Source organism: Spea bombifrons, chromosome 12 (genome assembly GCF_027358695.1).
Source record: "Spea bombifrons isolate aSpeBom1 chromosome 12, aSpeBom1.2.pri, whole genome shotgun sequence".
NCBI lineage: Eukaryota > Metazoa > Chordata > Amphibia > Anura > Pelobatidae > Spea > Spea bombifrons.
Window position 1 is genome coordinate 13,860,140 of NC_071098.1, and position 22,739 is coordinate 13,882,878.

A 22,739-nucleotide genomic window follows, 5' to 3' on the forward strand; every position below is an offset into this window, starting at 1 on the left:
GAAGGACAAGGTGAACAATGGGGTTTCCATTAAAAACAAAATAAAACAAAAAAAACCTTTAGTATGTGTCTTTTTCACATAAACCTGATTTTCAGATAGGTTAGACTAAACAAAAAACTGTCCGTTTTAGCAACTTAAGAACACTCCTCTTACCCTGCAAACTCCATTATATGTCCTTCCCAGCATGCATCTGAGACTATGTAGCAATGAGAGCTGACCCATATTGGATGAGTATTTTAGTATTTGAGAAATTGGACCTGTTTACATTTATAGTAGTCTATATCATTTGTATTTATTTTGTAACAAATCAATAATGGCAGTTTAAGAGATTTGTAAAAAAAAAAAAAACCACCTGGAGGCTAAAAGAGTGCAGAAGAGAAGTGTAGAAAGAGTAATCAAATTCTATGTTTTGTTAACATTTATTTATATCAAAGGAACCACATTTGGAAGCTAAGGAAGAGCATCAAGAACCAAAAGACCAACAAGTCTTTTAATACAAAGAAAGGTTGAACAAGTAGAATCATCTTCAAATGTATATTTAATTATTTAACATTAACATAGATTAATGCAAATAAATGCATTCCAATTAATTAATATGCAGTTGCTTAACTTTTGACTTGCTGGTAGCTGGGTGATTATTGCAAATATCAAACAACATAGGTAACTTAAGCATGGGCCTACATTAAAAAAATGTTCCTCTGATGCCATTAAAGGATTGAAACCTAAAATATACAGTCTTTGAGGAGCTATTATCACTAAATCACCCTTTCATTACTTAACACATAATACATCTTCAGTAGTTTCTCCTTAATTCATATGGCCCCCATACTGTATTTGAATCATCCTTAGGCCAAGTCGCATTGTCTTGCAAAGAATTTGTCTCTGAGGATTCATCTGGAGAGAGATGGTGAGCCATCTTTGGATTGAGTTCATTGGTAACAGCCATAAAGGGTGAGAAAGCATATGATGAAGTTGCTGGAAAACTAGCAGAGTAATGTACATCATCGAGAGCATGTAAAGAGTAGGCTTGAGATGCTTGAGACGCAGATCCTCTACTAGAGCTTCTGTAGTGAGAACTCCCTGATTCTGGAGACAGACAGCTGGTGGATGAAGATACTGTTTGTGAGGTGTCCGAGCATAAAACATCCAGCTGGTTGATAGTGTCAGGCACAGTTTGTTCCCAGGAGTCTCTCTGTAAAATGAAATTGATTTATCAATAACAAACAGATATTCACCAGCTTGTCTAGCTAAAGGTCTGAAAGGGATCCTTCATAGTATAATGAAAACTACATTATGAGAAGAACTACTGCAAACGCCTCCATATGGAACCATTTTTCTCCTGTCCCATTTCTAGCAGAATTGAATATAAAAATAAAAAAATAAATTCTAGAACTGGAACACACTTTTAAAGTTGTGGTCCTTTTGTAAAATGAAGTATAACATTGATTGTACCATATTGTGATTAAGGTCGAATTCATCCTAATCCATTCTTCATTTTTTAATGGTTCACCAAGAAAATGGACCCTGCCTACAAAGTCTTTTTTAATTTAAGCGTAGGGAGCTGACGGGGCAGCAAAGATAATTATACCCGGCAATGCCTGAAATAAAATTCCAGTCTTCTTTTTGCTTTGTTTTTATTACATTATCTTTATGAGGGAAACATTTCAATAAAGGAAACATGGACATGATGGCATTTCATTAGTGTGATATTTACATCACACAGTCACTTGTGACATCACAACACACAAGATCTTTCAGAGATAGTTTGATAGATACTTGTGTTAGTTCAGCAGCTATGGAAAAGCCAAGAAACTAATAAAATGGAACCTATTCAATAAATAATATTATCTTGGATTTGATATCAGTCAGTTATTGTCTTCTAATGTTCTTGATTATTAAAAATCACTAGTATATTCAGTTATTTGTCTAAGCAACAAAACTGTTAACAGGACACCATCCTAAAATCTACTTATTACCATATTTTTTATGTAGAAATATACCAGGCAGAATAAAATCAACTGTTGATTTATCAAACGTTATACACAGAGATAAAGATAAAGTCAACCTTTCAAAGAAAAATGATTAAACTACCTGAGAATCCAGAATGTTCAAAGTTGTAAATGATGTTATATGTTAACTTTACATCATTACCTGCTATCATGTATTTTATTTTTTAAAGCATTACTTTCTCAGTCCATTCAAAAGCCTTGCAGCACTACAATATGTTTGTAGTGCACGTAGACTTTCTGTTGCAATGATTTTATTGTAAATATAATTTTTTTATCGGTACTTTTCTGATTTGTGTTTGCTATAAACATTCAAAATCACTGTTTTTGCTTTTGTTGCTCTGACACTCTCACTAACACTCACAAAAACACTTGCCCTTTTGTGTAAGTACCTAGCTAATGGAGCTGATAATGGGGAGAAGTGGACAAGGAAAGAAGACAGAAGAAAGAAGAACAAAAAGAGGCAAGGGGAAAAGCTGAGCTGGGGAAAAGTAGACAGGGACATGAAATTGGTCAGCCGAGAAGGTAGGGAAACAGTAGAAAAGTGAAAAAAAAGAGTGTAACAGATGATCTTGATGAGTTTTTTTCTGGGGGGAAAAACCTTTTCGGTAATTCCCGTAAAGTATTTTACCTTTACCAGTCACCTCCTTTCCATTCTGTCCTTCGTTAATTTTTACCTTTACAGACTCAAATATATGTCTCATCCTGAAAATTCACATAAATGAATAGGAACCCTATACAGGTTGCCTTCTAGAATTCTAGAGCCAGCTTCAAGAAAACAACTGCTCTAAAGCTATCAGGAATACATCAAATTCATGGCTATACAAATATATTACTTTTATTATTATTATGGAAGTATTTATTTTTCTATAGCAACAATATGATACCAATGAATCTATGAATCATGCTATAACAATAGGGATGTTTTCCTAGTGACATAAAAAAAAAATGAAAGAACTTCCAAATAAGAGAAGGCAACAGTATTTTTTAACTTTTGGCTGTAGATATAGATATTGTAATGAAACAAACACTTACCAATAAATAATGTGATGGATCCCCGGAGAAATGAGGTAGTAGAGGTGGTAGCGATGATGCACTAAAATGCGACCCATTGGCGGACGTTATGGAAGTGCCTCGATAGTCATCTATGAAATATGGATCTAGCAGAGGAGGGTAACTTTGGATGGATGCAGGATCACATGGCTTTGGCCCCAAAGATGAAGAATATAGATCGTTTGGGTAATGCTTTGTAGTGTGGATTTCAGATTCAGGCAAAAATGACCTCCTTACACCATAATATCCAGAAAGCACTGGTGAACCTAATTGAAGTAATAATGGCTTTATAAATACATTCTGATCTAATGCGTGATTAAGACTCGAGCAGTACCCCTAAGACCAAGGAATGCTGTCATCTATTCCCATAAGTATTTCACCAGACCTACTTAAAAGTTGAGAGAAAGAACAACATACCAAATTTATTTCGGACCAAGAAATCCTAATGCAAACAATAGGTATCGCTTTGTTATATAAGTGTTTAGTCAATAGCTTTTTTGGGCCAACACAGAAAAAGATTTAAAGCTGGATGTAATAATGTAATGGAAATCTAATGGAAAATAGGCAGACCAGGTGGGCCGAATGGTTCTGTTGTCAAATTTTATGTTTCTGTGTTCCTTGACCTCAAAAGGTGTCTTGTTCACAGAAGATGAAAGGTTTGACTAAAGACTCCCAACAATATGAGACAAGTATATGGAGGGCATGCAAAAAAAAAATCTAACTTCAATTTTAAATAAACTTTTCCAATTTGAAATGTTTTCAATGATTATATATATAAGATATATATATATATATATATATATACACACACACACACACACACACACACACACACACACACACATACACACACACACACATGTTGATACATGGAGGTAGATAGATAGAGAGAGGAAATATTTGTAATTGTTGTTTATACAGTAGTAGAGATTGTATCCCTAAAAATAAAATCAAATAAATATAACATAAATGTTCTTCTTTGCCAAAGGATAGACATGTTTTAAATTATTTTATCTACTATGAAATACTTACTTGACATTTGGACAAATGGAGTCTGGGAGACGTTGGTACTGCTCTGTAAATGAAAGACACGTTTCAAAATGTTTGCAGGATTAATCCAATTTTTACAGAACATAGCTTTAAAGTATGTTGCATATCAGGTAGTTTTGGAAAGGTAAATCACTAGAATCTAAATGAATAATATAATATAACAGTTACAGTTTACATTCTTCGATAGCATATGCATGTTCTCATCCAGGCCATTTCTTATAATATTTGTTATCTTTGTGCTGAATGATTTTAGACATTTTTTCCATTAATAGCAGCTGTGCCAATTCGAGAGTTGTGCCAAAATGGATATGTGCATTCACTTAAACATAATGGGCTTGATTCATCTAGAAAGTAGACTATTGAAGAAAAAAAACAAAAACAAATGCTAAATTGTTACTCACTAGCAGGTGATTCAACTCCCAGGACACTTAATCAGGTAGCAACTGACCCCGTGGTAAAAGCGAGGCAACTTGCAAGGTACAGTATATGCAAGCAGCTAAAAAGAAGGCCCCAGGCAAGGTAAGAGGGTAAGGGGGTACATGAGTGAGGGGAGAAGGAGCAAGAGAGTAGGGGAGTGAGTGGATAAGGGAGTTAGGGAGAAAGTGTGTGAGTAAGTATGTATGTATATATATATATATATATATATATATATATATATATATATATATATATATTAGAGTGCGTATGTGTAAGTGTGCATATGTATTAGCAGGAGTGTATATGTGTAACTACCTTTGTTAGTATGATTGCTTGTGTTTTATAGGCAGTGTGTGTTGTGTGAATGGGTGTGTATGTGTGTTAGCATGAGTGTGTACATGTGTTAAAGGGAGTGTGTGTTAGCATGAGGGTGTATTTGATTGTGTGAGAGGGAGTGTGTTAGCATGAGTATGTGTTAGAGTGTTGGTTAGTGTAAGAGTCAGTATGTGTAGCGTGCGTGTGTTGGCGTGAGTGTGCATATATCTGTGTTAGAACAAGCATGTAAGTTTGTGTAAGTGGGAGCGTGTGTATGTAAATATGAGCGCCAGTGTGTATGTTATGGGGGGGGGGGGCAGATGGGGCCACTGGGCTTAGCCTCAGAGGGGCCAGCCCTCCCTTGGTTAACAAGCACAAACCACTCTACCACATCTAGACTGAGTGGAACACTGAATATCACGATAGCAAGTATAAAACTATAAGCAGAGGAAAGCAAACGCTGGACCGCTAACTGAGACTAAATTACATTCAGTGAAGTTAACTAGCCATACAATGTGACCAGTCAGGATGCCCATGGCCACCCCTGCCCACTGCCGAAAGTGCCTACAATGGGCACGTAAGTATAAGAACTTGACCACGGAAATATAGAAGAAGGGCTGGTTTAGCATGGATTTGACTTATTTTAATTATGCATTATTATACAACTTTTCACTGTGCTAGCTCTTGGGGTCTCGTTGGATTTCTGGAATGCATGGAAACAAATGTTACCAACAAACACTGACAGATTAAATGAAATCACAAATTATACAAAATCTATAATTAATCACTTGATCTATTCTGTGAATAGCTATGACAAACCATAGGCCATCAGAATGTATACATATAGACATAATTTAAATTGTCCTGAAGATGCCTACAAAACTTAATAGCCTGTTTGTATGTGATCACTTAATCCTTTAGAAATAATAATAATCCTACAGATCACCACTAATTTGAACTCAACTTTGGGATACATATATTTTACATAAATAAATTTAAAAAACCATCAACAAGATTGTTCTGATCCACGTAAGCTTTTGCTTCCCATTGACAATCAAATTCAATTAGCATAAAATGGCATGGATGATTTTTTTTTTTTAAAAAAGTGATTTCTTGAGACGCAGATAATGACGAGCAAGAGTATTTTGCATTTGGCAAACAGAAGGTTCCTGCTGCATGTGACAGACAAATTTGGAGGTTAAAATTTGAATGAAATTTGCCCATCAGAGGCTTCCTTTAGCTAATACCAAAGACAGCTGTCCAGAATAGAAAAACTGCATAGAAATAGAATCATTAAAAACAACATGTTGACTATCTGGCAAACCGATTCAAGCACTGATGAAAGATGTAGGCATTCATCAGGTATATAGTAACCATTTGTATAAGAATGACCAAACAAGCTTCTTGTATGGAATTGTTAAAGCTTTATAATTTTAAGACAAATTTTACTTATTGTCCAGACGGCAGTATGTGCATGTTAATATTAGGCATAAACATGTAAAATACTATATTCTTCTGAAACAAGGTGCTTTTTTCACAAATATACCTATAAATACCACGTAAATCATATTTTTACTTCCTGATTTGCATCCATAATATATATATCTTACCAGTGCAGCAGACTAAGGTTTTTATGTTATTTTCATGCGTTTAAAACATGTTATGAAATAATAAAATAAGACCTTGCTATATACGTATTTCTTAAAATGCTAGCTTATTCTGGTTAGGCTTGTCTAGAGGGGACATCGCTTTTAAAATTCCACTAAATCATTGCCTCTCCGGGGTGTAATGGTGTCAAAAGATTTGGAGTGCTATGACTTTTGTATTATCTTTGCTTCAAGTGCTTTATTATGTGTTCTCCACCTGTCCCGGTTTCTGCCAGTATACAGGTTCCACACGCTATCTGTACAAAAAAAGCTTCAGCTAGTCTACGTTTTTTGACCCATCAATCACCTCTTTACTCAAACGTGCTTCTGAAATGTCTTTTTGAGTTTCTCTTTTCTTTTTTTTTACTATTTTTTTATGGCACGAAGTATTTACAGTGATTTAATAAGGAGCGGATTATAGAGACAATAGAAACGGGGAGGTGGGTTTTTACTGAAAGACTCATTTACATAAAGCTGGTGTCTGCATCAATGCAGACTCCAAAAATATAGCAAAAGGTAAACCGGTGGTATGTGTTTAGGCGTGCCTGCAGTCACCTCTTAGTTGTGGAAAAAGAGCTTGTAAAAACCTTTTCTTAGATATCCGTGTCATTTGTACATTTCCTTTACACGAATAAAAGTCTAGCCTCAAGCTACTCTAAAAAGTGCGGGAAAAAATGTTGTATTGCCATGTGTGTCAACATATTAAAACGCTGGGTGGATGTATTATTGCTCTATTGGATTTTCAAAAGGTGCCGCACTGTAATTGTAGGCAGCATTTTCAAAACTCAGTTTTAAATTACCCTCAATAATATTAGATTTAAAGGTATAGTCTTTTCAATGCACTAATATACTCTTAGAATAAGATATAGAGTCACAATGGGTCAGATCTTCTTGTTCAGCTATGAATAAACCATAAAGAAAGAACTAGTAGTAATTTATCAATCTCCGTATGAGAATATTTTGAAAACCTAACCCCCAGTGCTTGGGAATTATGTGTTTTTCTGCATGGGAGAATATAAATTAAGGTCTGATGAAGGGGCAGTGTATAGGATATTGGATAGACATAATATTATAAGGATTGAAACCATTGTTTGCTGTATACATCCTGTTCAAAGATGGCTAAGGTTCTGTGTGTAGACAGCATAGTAGCTGAAATGCGAGTGTTCAGCTTTCTTCTTTAATGGAAGTATTGCATTTGTATCCGGAAGAGTTTATTTAGTCATCTATGATATATTTTGAACACTTGTTTACAGCATTAACAACCTGTCCTCTCCTATTAACTATGACACTGCAGAAGCAGCTTCTACCAGCCACCAGTGGAAACCAGAAGCCACATAGCTACTCAACGTTATTATCCATTGTATGGTAGTTCCACAGACGTCTAGCCTCATCCCCTTATGAAGCTGCTTCCCCAAAAGAAGGAAAGATCCAAGTAGCCTTCTCTGGGAAGTTCCCAGGTATGATGCGTAGAGATAATGGGTAGAAGACCAAAGGATTATCTCTGAAAGAGATTCATCACCTTCATGATTAAGATTAAGCCGACTATGACATAAATAGTAATACTAATTAATATTAACACCAACTGTACAAGTTAAATCACAAAATGTTGGGCAAACACGTATACTGTCAAAATTTTAACATCTCCTAGAGTACATCTTGGATGATTTATCTCCAATAAACTCCATTTCCTAACACTACTAATGTTGTTTCTTTAAGCATTAAGTACACTGGCATAACTACAGGGGTCGCAGTGGTCGCTGCTGCGATGGAGTCCATGCCTCTAGGGGACCAGGTAGGACCCCTGTGACACCCTGTTCCTATCTCCTTATACCGATTCAAAGTAGTTTAGAAAGGGCTCTTCCTACTTTGACCACACCGATCCAGGTCAGAATGGTCTAAACTATTTTGAACTGGCAAGGGGAGACAGGAACATATCAGGGTACCCCACAGTAAAACCGAGGCTGTCCACACAGTGCACAAGCAGCCAGAGAGAAAGCTGAGGTAGCATTGAAAGGTAAGCAGGGGCGGGCGGTGAGATATATTTATATACGTTTGTATATATGTAGGTATGGATGTGTATTTGTGTGTGTTTGAGCATGGATGTGTACCTGTGTGTGAACATGGATGTGTACTTTTGTGTGTGTCAGCATGGATTTGTACTTGTGTGTGTGTGTGTGTCAGCATGGATGTCTAAACTGGGTGAGATGGAGTGTGTGTTAGTGAGTATGAGTAAGTGTATGTAATTTGTGTAAGTGTGTTTACATATGTTGTATGTTCGAAGGGGGCAAGAGGGGCAAAGAAGGCACAGACCTTTTGTGTTGGGGCAATGATGGAACAGACTAGCCGTTAAAACAAATGTAATAAATCTCAATAATCTCTAAAGAATTTTGACTTCAGACTGTGAGCACACCTCAAATTGGTGGGACCCTTATATATCTTACTATAGTATAACTTATTTTGGGGGAAAACATAAGTTGCAGAGTTTTATAGTACATAGTAATCTGTTATATGATCTAACAATACAAAACTTGAAAAAACTTGTTAAATAAAAAAATGTTTCTGTTTTGCCATCTCCTATTAGGAGGTAATCTATATATTAGGGGTGATTGTCAGATACCACCCCATTCCAGGGAAAAAACATTTCTGCTTGATATATTGGAGCCCATTTTGTTGTTACAAATACAACCAACACATAAAACTGCCCATGCCATCACTAAAATTAAACATAAACACTATTTGACAACAAGTTGTCAGATAAGGACCAAATGATGTAAATAATGTCAATGTTGTACCAGCTCATAAAATATTGTTGAAGATTTGCATTCCTATGCTGATCGCCACGGCAACCTCAAATATGAATCAGGTTGGAATGGCAAACAAAATAAATTGAATATTCATAAGTACTTGTTTGGTCCAGAGTGGACCTGGACAAAAACGTAATCCCATATGTGAAAATCAGCAGAAGGTAGCACTTATCTCAAAACATGGAATACTGACAAAATGATCCCCATTAAATGTGTGACGTGTGCATGATCCTTCCATTCTTCCCATGAATGCAACATAAAACAGACCATATGAGATAGGATTTAACTATTACTTATCAGAGTCACACTCATCACTAGCAGCATCTCTGAGCACCAGTGTGCACCAAACCAACACCAGCCTCAAACAGTATGGGAAGGACACTAAAATCACAAGAAGATGATCTCCAAAAGACTCCCAGTAGCACTTTCTACCAGTGGTGTAGCAAAAAATGCCCAGGCCCCCCTGTAACACTTACAGTGGGGGCACTCAATTTCCTTCCACACACACTCAGTAATATACTTAAACAGACTACAGTACATTTTGCTTCCTTAGTACTGCCAACTCCAATTGCATTCTCATACATTCAAGTAAGGTATAGTTTCTATGTAAAAGATTGAATTAATTTGCATCCTATCCCTATAGGTGTGCCTACATGGATAAGGGGCAAGGGAGGTGGCATGGGTGGGCTCCATGCATCCCTTAGGCTACCTTATATATGTTTTAAACCCAATGTTACTGGGAACAAGATGAGGGGGTAGTAGAACCAATGCTTGCTAAGGAAAGTGATGCTTGCGAAAATGGCAAAATGGCGCTTGCAGTGACATCCTGTACCCCTATTGGAGGATCGGGAGAGGACATCACCGCAAGTGCAGCCATTTTGGCGAAAGTTGCCTGCAGGAGATGCGATTAAAGAAAGATAGCAGATTAAGGATTGAAGATAGAATAGAGAAGAGAAGGGAGACGATAAAGAGGATGTGGAAGCAAAAGGGGTCTGTGGAAGTGGTCAGTAGACTATGGAAACATTTACAGAGCATAAAAGAGAGAGTGAATGAGAGTGAGAGCGTGAGAGTCTGAAAAGTCAGTTAGAGTGGGCACCAGGCAATGAATTTCGTTCCTAAATCAAAAATGCCCCCCCTCAAATTTTTGGGCAAGGAAGAAAATTTGTTCCTGAAAAAGATTTGGCCAAAAATTTGTCTAAATCGTTTTTGGCCCAGTTGCACATGTCTCTTATGTTTATTAAGAGACATTACCTTCTTATAGTACAAAATGTATTAAATTTTTGTTTTAAGAGTCACCAGGGATATAATTATCTCTGGTAATCTGACCTCTGAAATCACAAAAATCTTTATCCCTCATTCTCAACATCGGCCTTAGAGAAATAGTACCAAGTTTTTTATATCACACCTTTTATAATATACCAGTAGTTTTCATATTTCCTTTTTTTTGTTCAGTTTCTGTACCACCAGATGGTGTAAAATAAGTTTAGTATTTAAAAAATATTTGTTCTGCTATAAAGGACTATGTATTCCAATGAAAAGACTCCAAGAAACATCACTTACATTTAACCTTGAACCCGTTGTCTGTCTAGATCTTTTTTCAGCAAGTAGATCTTTTACTGTGTGTTTTACTCGGACTCCTTGGTAAATCCTTTTATTGAAATCAGTGGGAACTAGAAAGAAATGAATGAATAATTAATAGCCTGTCTTCACTAAATAGCTTTTATTTATATAGCGCCAACAATTTATGCAATTTATGTTTCTTACAAATATATGTTCAGGGTATATGACAAGACTAGAATTGACAAACTAAGACAGAAATTGATACATTAGGTGGAGAGGGCCCTGCTCGCAAACTTACAATCTTAAATCAGCAGGTTTGCAACGATCATAGTGATCATGCAAGATAGGGAGCTCCATAACAATTAGATTAGAAGTTTCTCTATCCAACTTACTTTTCAAGACCTCAGAGATCTCCTCTACAGGTGTCTTGAATGTCTGTTTGTTGATAAATGAAATAGTATCCCAAAAGAAGTGACAGGGGTTAACACAGTAACGAAATCTGAACATGTATGGAAAAGGCATAAGGCTTTTCTGAATCTAAGAAAAGATTCAGGACTGATTCAGGTTCAACTCTTTGAAGCTGGAAACATGGGCAGGCTAGAAGGACAAAATCTTATCTGCCATCAAATTCTAGGTTTTTTATGAGTCAGTTGAAAATATTGGTAGTCAGAAAGGAGAATGTGATCAGTGTACCCATGGCATAGGCGTGTAGAGGGCCATCCTTTGTATGGTGAAAAGTAGGGCAGTTGCCCCGGATCCCAACTGTTCTGCTGCCAGGTGTCCCAGTAACCAAGACACACATTGTACAAGCAGGGCAGGTCGCACTTTCTGTCAAGAAGAAAGGGCTCCATGTGAGGTAAGAGGGTGTGAGAGGGGATTGAATGTCAGAGAGGCAGAGGGAAATCTTTGAGATGGAGTCGGGGTGGTGGAGAGCTCTCAGAGTACAGTAATTGCAGAGCTGTGAAAGATAGGTGGAGAGATGTGAAAGGAGTAAAGGGGAAGATATAGAGCTGTGAGAGCTGTAAGGGCAGAGAAGGAGACTGTGTGTGTATGTGTGTATGCATTTGTATGGAGTTAGAGAGTATGTATTCATGTCTATGTGTCTAAGTGTATAAAGTTGGAGTGAGTACATGCATGTGTGTTACTGTACTGCATTAGTATATGGTGCTAGTGTGTATGCGAGTTTATCTTGTTAGCATGTATGTTTATGTTACTGATATTACTGCACTGGGTCATGAGTTAAAAAAGGTTGAGGAACATTGATTTAAGCAGTTCTTCTTAGTAAATGCATTTGGACAAGACCGGTTAAAATGTTGTGTATTTGTTACTGGGCAGCAGTCTCCCTGGCTGAATGTTCCCAGCCCTCCCGTTGGAAACGATGGCTTATACTTCAGATCACAAAAGTATTACAGAGCAAGACGATTCAGAATTCATGTAATTAACTAGTCTCTGAAATGATTTAAAATTACTGGTACATAATTAGAAATCTTTGGCAAACTTTAGTATACATATGCATGTTCATGTACGTATCTAGATTGCCAGTACACCTGACGCCGTCTTAACAAGGAAAAGAAGCGCCTGGTATTCTGCGTCTTTTTTTACGAGTGCTGACAATGAGGAAGTGGAGGGTTCTTTGATCTTGTTAATGATAAATAACTATTCAAAGTTAATAAGTTATACAAAGTCAATATTTTATGACAGACCAATAGGTAGTAATTCTGCGTTGGGATTCCAGTGAAGTTAGGGCATTTGACCAAGTTGATTATCTCATTGCGACAGACAAAGACACCATAAGCTTGACATTTTTGCCAGTATCAAAATGATTGATGTTTTCTGTCCAAACAGCCTTAAAGAACCTGTGTCTTCATTATGAAAAATACCGTTTTTATACCCCATTCATCAAATGGCAAGGCACTTAGTTATGAATTTTAATATAACACCTTCACACTGATTTCTAAATCTAGGTATGTGCTAATTCATTGTTAAGATAAGTGCAAAAAAATACTACTAGAAGTATTAACTAGATAAATAAAATCGAGCGATCCTCTTATTAATTCGGGCAAAAGAATTGCATAAGCATGCAGATAAATGGCACTTCTTTTTTGTTTGTTTTTGCTGTTTTATAATTTACACCGGAAACCATGTTACTTTATGGGACTAAAGACCCACCACCTGTTAATGTTTAGTTACTGTACTCGATGCACAGGGTCACTAAAGGAGACAGGTGCATTTTTTATTCACAGTAATATGTTACAAATAGAGAATGAAAATAACCGAGTATGTCTGTTTATCCGTGGAACAGTAAACGAGGAAGGCAGGTGAACGCGGAGCTTCTACTTATGTTTATACGAGTCATTGAGAATATAGCTTTACGTGCCTAAGAGCCAACACATGAAGAGCTAGATGCAGAGAAAGGAATATTTCTTTTCATATTAAATTGCTGATGTTTGGCTACTTTTGGTTTATTGAAATATGTTTAGAATAATAAAACTTGAAAGTAAACGCAAGGATTCATGGGTTATTCAGTCGATACAGTCTGTCTATCTTAACGCATCTAGCAAGGTCACAACCCTTGCTTGTTCCGTGAGCTTGTCTTTTTGTTCGGGGTATCCTAATGCTTATACATGCATGCTTAGCACCCCTATATTTGTATAACAAGTGCTATCACAATCCACGAATAATGAACAATATTAAGAGCATCGAGTTTCAGAGGGGCTGCTATACACAGTGCCAGTCTTTTAACCCTTTTGAGTGCCATAGATTCAGGGCTGGTGCAAGGACTTTTGCTACCCTAGGCAACACATAATTTAGCTGCTCCCTGGCTCCACCCAACAAGCCCCTCCCCTTTTGCCACACCCACCCATGCACTCCTAACTGGCTGACTCGCTCCCACTCCTCCCCATAGTGACCGTGTGCCGCGGCCATGCTTACTGAATGACCGCGGCTGGCGGCTCGTGGCTGCAGCCTGCACTGCCTGCGCGGCTGCCTGCCTCCCATCAAGTGACCGTGGCCGCCTACTTTGCCTATAGGTGGCGCCGGCCCTGCATTGAATCTATAGTTTTAGTTGCCACCTTACACAGGCAAACTTTATTCAGGTACCACACACACAATTTCCAAATAAAGTTTAAGTCACATATTTTCAGTTAAACTATTCGCTAGGAACCTTGTTTCACAACTCTGATGGAGGATTATGGGAGTTGTTGTCCACAAAAGGCACACAGAATTATATATTTTGACAGGTAGGGGGCACCTGTGCTGTCTCAGTCTTTCTTCTGTATGTTAGCAGGGATCAGATAACTTTGCTGCATGCTGGCAAGCTGACCGGACAATACAGAAAACACTTCTACGTTTTTCTTTTACAATTGTAAAACCTCATAAAATGTCTCAAAATGTTTCCTCTCAACTCAAATCATACCAATACAATATTTGAAAGCAAGTAAGATTCTATACATTAAATACTTTTAGACTTAATTCTAAAAAGAGGACTGAAGGAAACTGCAAAGTAAGCCAGATGACCAGTACAGGCCTTCATCCATAAAAAAAATATCTGGTTTGCCTTTACATATTTTTACCAAACTTTGATTTTACATATTTGTACATAATATTTAATGTATCCGATGAATTGCTGGCTGTCACATTGGGATTGCCATTGCTGTCCGTGGTTATGTTTAGCTGGGATGTGTAGAAAAAACACAAGGCTTTTATAAGTCACTTAATTGACTTTTTTCCTTTTAGCTCTTGCATCCAAGCCAAACCTTGGCTCTGTTGTAACTTTTAGGGGCAACCTATTAGTGTATACAACTGCATCATAAGGGGCATGGTAGGCATGGTGGCATGTGGACATAAGTCGCAGAAGATGGCCTTAAACATAATCAAGTGTGGGTTTTTTAACACATTAGCACACTTTTACTAATATGTTGGTCATTCCAAAACACGTTTCATAATCTGTAAACACACTTATTCCATTTAAAACATGGAACCCTAAATACCTCTGCATACAAAAAACATCTGCTGAAATGCAATTGAAAAGAAATAAAGCCATTGTGCGAGATCACAAAATAGTATACAACTTCACGTTTCAGCTGTTATTTGTTTGCTTAGGATCCTTCCAGTAGCTTTACCAGGGTTCATTATTCCTTTTATGTGAAAAGGTAGCCTTGAATAGCAAAGCACCACTAAAGAATGGGTCTTCCAACAAAACACATGCTTGCAGTATTAGAATATATCTTCAGCAGGCATTATGGTAACAGGATAAAGAAACAATAAGCTAATAGGGTAAATAAAACTCACTACTTGTGTAGTGGGGAAACAAAAGGACTTTTTAGAATTCTCGCACACGCCCAGTACAATGCACACGTTAGCTACTATAAATATTTATGAAAAATGTTACTTTGATAATAACTTCCCTTTCTGGTCATTTTTTGTTGCCTTGATCCCATCAACAGAGTGAATTGTATCCATACAATAAGCTTTGTCAGCAGGTCCACAGACAAGCTTCAACTTGGTCTAAAAAACATGTAATTAGCTTAAATGGTAGCGAGTGATACTTTTGTTCGGAAACCAACTATTTGTTTAGGGTTCAAGGGATTGGACCAAAAAATATATTTGTTGAATACAACTAATGATGTTTTTATCCTCCTAGAGTTGCACCACCCTTAGAGGGAGCATGACACCTGATGTTTAACCATATATCCATTTTAACAGCAATATCCCTGATCATCAACACCGATCTAAAGACAGCGGCAGTTCTGCAAGAAGAGTCCTGAATAATTCATTTTAGCCCAAAATGGCTGGTTATTTCACACAGGTTAGTCAATAGGATAAAAATGTGGTGACTGCATGATAGGTATAGAATAATATCGTCATATTATAGCGTCTGGAGTACATTGATGCTCTATATTTGGGCATCCCAGACATGTTCTCCTCACTATTTCCAATATTGAATACAGCAGCCAAAACAATCTCTGGCAAATGTATATTTGATCACATTATCTGTAGAATTGGAGAAACTACATCGGCTACTGGTGAAGCAATTAACTTTAAACTCCTTACAATGGTAATCAGGTATAAAAGTGGGAGGTCACAGGAGATAGTGGTTGCGCAACCACTATCTCCTGTGACCTCCAAGTTATTTACCAAGCCAAGAAGAGGAAACCTTGGCGAGTGGGCTGCTGCTATTTATAGGACTATTTTTTTTATTGCTGTTTTTATTGCTCTTAGCGCTTTTACCTTCCTATTTTTTTGCTGCAGGTATAAAAGTGGACCGTTATAATTACAGGAGATGTTTACCCTCCACCTTTTCAAGAAAGCTTGTCCTCAACTGCCCTCGCAACAAGTAGGAAATACTGCAAGGAAAAACAAGGAGGCCATTCACCTTCTGTACGACAACTCAAACCAACCCACATCCAGAAGAAAACTGAAGATTTGGCTTTTCAACCAGGTAGTCCCCTTCATCATCTCCTAACCTGTCTTGCCTTATCTTATTTTCACCTTTAAGCATATCAAAGTAGATGTAGAATGATTTAGACCAGAAGCTACAATACACATTTTTATAGCATACAACTATGGATCTGTCTCTTAGGCTTTTTTCTTATTTTCTTTTTTTCCCAAAAGTTGCATTAATTGGTTCCCCTTTCATTTGAGAGATTTTGACTAGATTAAGTGAAATGTTACACTTGGAATTGTATAATATTTACATTGAATCATCCACATACGTTTCTTTTTGGCTGCTATTGATAAGATGCAAGGATGGTTGTAACCAAATATGTTGGTTAGAGATCTTCACAGGAACACACTAATGCTAAATGAAATCATGGTGTTGGTGTTGTAAGTGGATTTAGATAATTAACAAGTTCAACAAAGCACTATGTGGAATTCATATTCTGGGATAATTAGATGCTATTGTATAACGTTGACATACTACAGGCTTTCCTGTTGTAAGTAGAACTCCCAGGTGCCTAGTTCTTAAATGATCTGTTTGACAACTCTGTTTACAGTGACATGTAATTAATGCTGATCCTAAACACCCTCATCAATTTTATATTGTAACACGATTTTGGTCTTTTTTCACAAGGACAGAAAGCAGTGCTGAAGAAAATGGAGTCTCCTAATGATGTTTTTTTTGCAGGATAGAAAAGATTCATACGTATAACTTGAAGAACAAAGTGTATGATGGAATAACTACAAAAGGTATTGAGGGAGGACTGAAGGAAAATGCATATTTTAGGAGGTCAAATGTCAGAGTAACACCATAGTATAACTTATCATTCCAGTTGATGGTGACAGCAGTTTCAAAAATAATTATATAAGGTAATAGGGATGCATTTATCTTGAGGATCCCCTAGGCCCGACCCAGGAGAGCATCCCCCTGTACATGCATATTTTAGGAGGTCAAATGTCAGAGTAACACCATAGTATAACTTATAATTCCAGTTGATGGTGACAGCAGTTTCAAAAATAATTATATAAGATAATAGGGATGCATTTATCTTGAGGACTCCCCTAGGCCTGACCCAGGACATGATATCACATGATATCAAACTTGGTGCTCAACCTCAGAAAGACAGAGGGCATCAGGTCTGGTAAGGTCCTCTATGGCACCACCACTGTCCAGCAGAGTGTCTGCCGTCCCTGGAACATGCTGCTTTAGTCACCACTGTACAATAATCGAAATGGGTTCTTTTCTGCCATTACATTCTCTATTTCTGTGCTTAATTACATAAAAATTGATATTTTCATATTGTTCAGGAAGACAGAGTCTGTAGATGTTAGATATTTTTAGGATTCCTTTTTCTACTGGCCATCCTCTTAGATAGCTGATTAAAAAAACTCCACTTTTTGATTTGTTCTCGTTTTGCTTATTTGTCACATTTAAATGTTTCAGATCATCAAACTAATTTAAATTTAAAATAATGTGAATAAACAGAAAATGCATTTTTTAAATGATCATTTAATTTATTGAAAGTAATGAGAAAGTGTAATTGTACCCCTAGACGTAATAACTGGTTGTGGTACCCTTGGCGGCAACAACTGCAATCAAACATTTGCAATAACTGGCAATGAGTCTTTTACATTGCTGTGGAGGAATTTTGTCCCACTCTTCTTGGCAGAATAGATTTTACTGAGCTATATAAGAGGGTTTCGAGCATGAACTGCCTTTTTAAGGTCATGCCACAACATCTCAATTGGTTTCAAGTCAGGACTTTGACTCGACCACTTCATAACCTTAATTTTGTTTTTTTTAAGCCACTCAGAGATGAACTTGCATGTGTGTTTCAGATCATCGTCCTGCTGCATAACCCAACTGCGCTTGAGCTTTAGGTATTGAACTGATGGGTGGAGATTTTCCTTCAGGATTTTCTGGTAGAGAGCAGAGTTCATGTTTCCATCATATATGGCAAGTCGTCCAGGTCCTGAAGCTGCAAAGTAGGCTCAGACCATCACACTGTCACCGCTGTGTTTGTGTTGGTATGATATTTGTATTGCCAGCTGTAACGGGACCCATGTCTTCCAAAATAGTCCCACTTTTGACTTATCAGTCAACAGACTATTAAAACCAAAGGTCTTGAGGGTCTTTATGTTCTTTTTGGTCAGCGGTGGTTTTCCCCCTTGTGACACTTCCATGGGTGCCATTTTTACACACTGACCTTAACTGAGGCAAACGAGGCCTGCATTTCTTTACATGTTGGTCTGGGTTCTTTTGGGAGCTCCTGGATGTGTCATCAATGCATTCTTGGAAGAATTTTGGTTGGCTGACCACTCCTGATTAGCTCACCACTGTTCTAATTTTACTCTGTACAGAATGGCTCTCACTGTGGTTTGCTCGAGTCCCAGAGTCTTATGAATGCCTCTCTTTCCAGACTGATAGATGTCAATGACTTTGTTTCTCATCTGTTCTTGACGTTCTTTAGATCGCTGCATCCTGCGTTGCTTATTGAGACTTTTTAGCCTTCTTCACTTTGCAAGTCAGATTTTATTAAATTAACCTTATGACTAAGTAGCACGGTACGAAACTCGTCAAGTGATGATACTCTACTCTGTGTGGATTTACAATAAAACCTTTCCTTTGGATTAAATTTCCTTTTTGTTTTGCTGAAGTATCCCAGGTGTGGTCCTTCTGTGGGAAAATAGAGGACCAGGCACCACCAAGTTTACGTTATACTGCTGGACTATATTGCTTGCGGTGTTATTGCCTCTATTTAATTGATGTTTGGATTCAACAAGGCTGGCAGTAATCATGCCTTGGTGTACCTAGTGAAATTGAACCCAATTACATTTGGCTAATTGGTTGATTAAGTTACTAAGGGGGCAATTACTTTTTCACATATGGCCAGGTAGTGTTGTATAGCTTTTTTCTTTACTCAGGTTTTGTCTAATATAAAAATTAGTTTGATGATCTGAAATATATAAGTGTGGCAAATATGCAAAAATGGAAGAAATCGGGAAGGGGAAAATACTTTTTAATAGCACTGTATTTACTTAAAATATACTGAATTACTTAAGTATATTACTATGCATCCTACTACTACTATTATTATTATTTACTCAAAACAGTCCATAAGACTGAACAAAAAAACAGAAAAAAACTTAAATATACTATAGCTTATTCATATTACAGAAAATATAATCCCCACAATATCAAAAACAATGCTACTCAATTTTTTTTAAAAAAATACTTTTTTTAAAGAAAAAAAAATATATATATATTCTGTTTTTAAAGGAAATCTTTTACCTTTCTAATTTTTAAATTAGTTTAGTAAATCTAGATATATAGTTTTCAATACAAGGAAAGCTGATATATGTGACATAACATGGCAAAACCCACATTTTAATTCATAATCTGTCCTGAAATTGCTCCTCTATTTCAAATCAACTGGCACCAAACAATACGGAAGAAATAATTTCATTATGCGAATTCCAATCTATTACGCTTTCTAATAGTTATATATTGCCTTTGAAACTAAAAACGGATATACTTGGATTTTTATTGACTTTTTTTGTGTATTTTTTTCAAGGTGGCACTTTGCTTCAATACAAATATCTGAACTGACTCTAAAGTAGAGGAATCCATTGCCCGAGCCTCTATTTGCTTAAACGATCTGTGTGTCTATCATAGTCTGGGCCTTTGCCTCAGGACAGCGGTTTTAAGCTTTGTTCTTTATTCTAAAGCCGCAGCACCTGCAGACTAGCGTCCTTTATATGGCTTCTGCATTCAAATGATGGTGATAGGTCTATTGTTCAAAATAAACATACAAATACAGCCATATTTTCAGGCTAAAAGAAAAAGAAAAATGTACAAAAAAATGCAGCAACACTGATTTTTTGTAGTGATGTACTTTGTTATTTGTGCAAGGAAAGCCACATTGTAGCTTTAAATCGTTGGTGTTACAAGGATTTACATCTAGTTATGCAGCAATACTTCGTGGGATACCTGGATATCACATTATTTAAACTGTATTAAATGTTATTTAACACACTAGTTAAATTTTGTCGCATTTTCATTTTTTACAATATGTTTATAATAATGTTAAAATTTGGATACATATAAATATTTTGTCTGTTGACAAAATATTTATCAATATTTATCAGGAAAATGTACCTCAATCATCTCCCTATAAAGGTCTGTTTGGCCTGAAAAGAGCAAGAAGGTCCAGTCTGGGCCCCAAAGCCAGACAGATCAGTGAGGACGGGAACCCCTGCTTATCTGGGCCCTATACACAGGTACAGGTTGTACCCCATTGATAACTTAATATGCAGTCAAGGTAGCCACTTCCATGATATAGCCATTTGTTTCTAATACATACATATATATTATATAATACCATTCAAAAGTTTGGGGTCACTTGGAAATGTCCATGGTTTTGAAAGAAAAGCAAATTTTGTCCATTAAAATAACATTAAATAGATCAGAAATAGCGGCTGATTTCTGATGAAACATGTTTTCATAGGCGTACAGAGGCCCTTTATCACTCCCATCGCTCCTGTGTGTTCCAATGGCATGTTGTGTTTGCTAATCCAAGTTTAAGTTAAAAAAAGGCTAATTGATCGTTAGAAAACCCATTTGCAATTATGTCAGCGAGAAATATATATATTTAAAATATATATTTGAACATTTTCAGGGAGGTTGAGGCTGTAATTAGGTTTCTCCCCAAATAGTAGTCTGCCTAGGACTGCCACGGTGGTGTGACCATGCTAAAAATCACAAGGTGACAACTACAAAAGGTTCAATAGCAAGTGCAGAAATACACCTTATCTCAATTTTAATTACAATACTTTGAAATATGAGTGGTTGAAGATCACTGACAACGCTGTCAAATAAGATCATGTCATTTATAACTTGCATGAAAATAATAATAAAGTGTTGATAAAAACCTTCCTATTTTTTTTCTTGTGATGATCATGTTTCTAGTGACACACGGGGGGCTCGTCTAAAGCCTCATTCAAATTTGAAAGGCTAGAGCAACAACACAGTACTTCCTATCAGGGAAGGAATTCATACAGAAAGTGCTCATGGTTACACACAAAAATATTTGGACTATGGAAACAAATCAAACTTCTTGGTTTGTAATTTGCCATTAAAAAAAAGGATTTCAATAAAATGATAAAGAAACAACTAAAAAGTCATAGACAATATGGAAAAATAAACACAAAAGTAATTGCCAAGATTCTACTCTTCACCTATCAATACTCCTCCTGATTGGTCTTTAAGATGTCTGAGAAGGTTAGCTTTATATATAAACAGTGCCACAACAATATTTACTGGAAAACCACAATCTAGGCCCAATTCTTTCATTTTTGTACAAAGTGGACAAAGGAATTCCTAATTTCAAAGAAGGGCAAGACGAGCATCATTTACTTCCCTAGTAGATGTCGATTACTTATAGTTAACCATGATCTTAACTATACCCAACATAATCTTTGTTTTAATAGCTCTGATTGTTCTGTTGAATTGCATTAAGGTGCAGTAGAATAACTAGGTCACTATGCCTATCCTGACCATATTTAATAATCCCTTTTTATCCTTGTAGGTACAGAGGCGCACAATAATTATTAGGAGTGTATTGCTTATTGCCTTTGGAAATGGAAGGCTAAATGTGTTTACTATGGTCTCAGTATATACCTTCACAACCACGCATTTACCTTTCACTAAGTATGACATTGGCTTGCCTGCATTACAGTTTGAAAGGTGCACCTCCCCAGTCAAATTTACCAAATAATATCTAGCCAATATTAATCAAAAATATACGAAATAAGATCAAATTTATTTAACCAGTTTCCACTCAATGTGACCGTACTTTGTATATTTTCACCTTGTTTTACTACATGGACTGCATTGTGTAATAATTGTATAATGATGGCGCCATAAATAATGTTAATAAAGACAACACTTTGTATTCATCAATAAATATCTCCAACAACCTTTCGAAAATACATTTAGTTTCATCTAACCACAGAGAAAGCCACGGAGAACATGATCAAGTCCTAATATATGACCAATCAATTTAAATTTGGCCTTTTCAATGACAGAATATCAGAACAAAAACATAAGGTATTGTTTTAGTCACAAAATACAGATTTTCACATGACTTTAATGGAAACTCTATAATGTAGGTATTACTATAACATTCACTAAAACTCCTTCAAAGTAATCATCGTATCAGAATAATTAGAAAAAACATTGGAAAGCAATACATGATGCTTCTGTGCTTCCTTCTATCAGTTATCGTTTTTTATTAACGTTAATGAAAACTAACCTGTTTCCATGTTGGATTCTACAAATGATCGATCTGGCTTCTTAGATGACCAAGTCAACCTTCAACATAAAACTTCTCGGCAGCTGAGCAGCAAGCAAAATGAGAATATGGTCTGTTCATATCGTTCAATGCAGA

The 22,739-nt window shown here is 36.6% G+C and overlaps 1 protein-coding gene across 1 annotated transcript; it reads right to left on the reverse strand.

Annotated features, from left to right (window-relative positions):
- Positions 1 to 400: 400 nt before the first annotated feature.
- Positions 401 to 22,739, reverse strand: POU2AF2 (POU class 2 homeobox associating factor 2). The gene is made up of 5 exons (XM_053451406.1): positions 22,605 to 22,739; positions 10,852 to 10,961; positions 4,092 to 4,134; positions 3,042 to 3,325; positions 401 to 1,192 (listed from the first exon to the last, which is right to left on the reverse strand). The coding sequence occupies exons 1-5, from the start codon at positions 22,612 to 22,614 to the stop codon at positions 794 to 796; spliced, it is 846 nt and encodes a 281-aa protein (XP_053307381.1). The 5' UTR covers positions 22,615 to 22,739; the 3' UTR covers positions 401 to 793.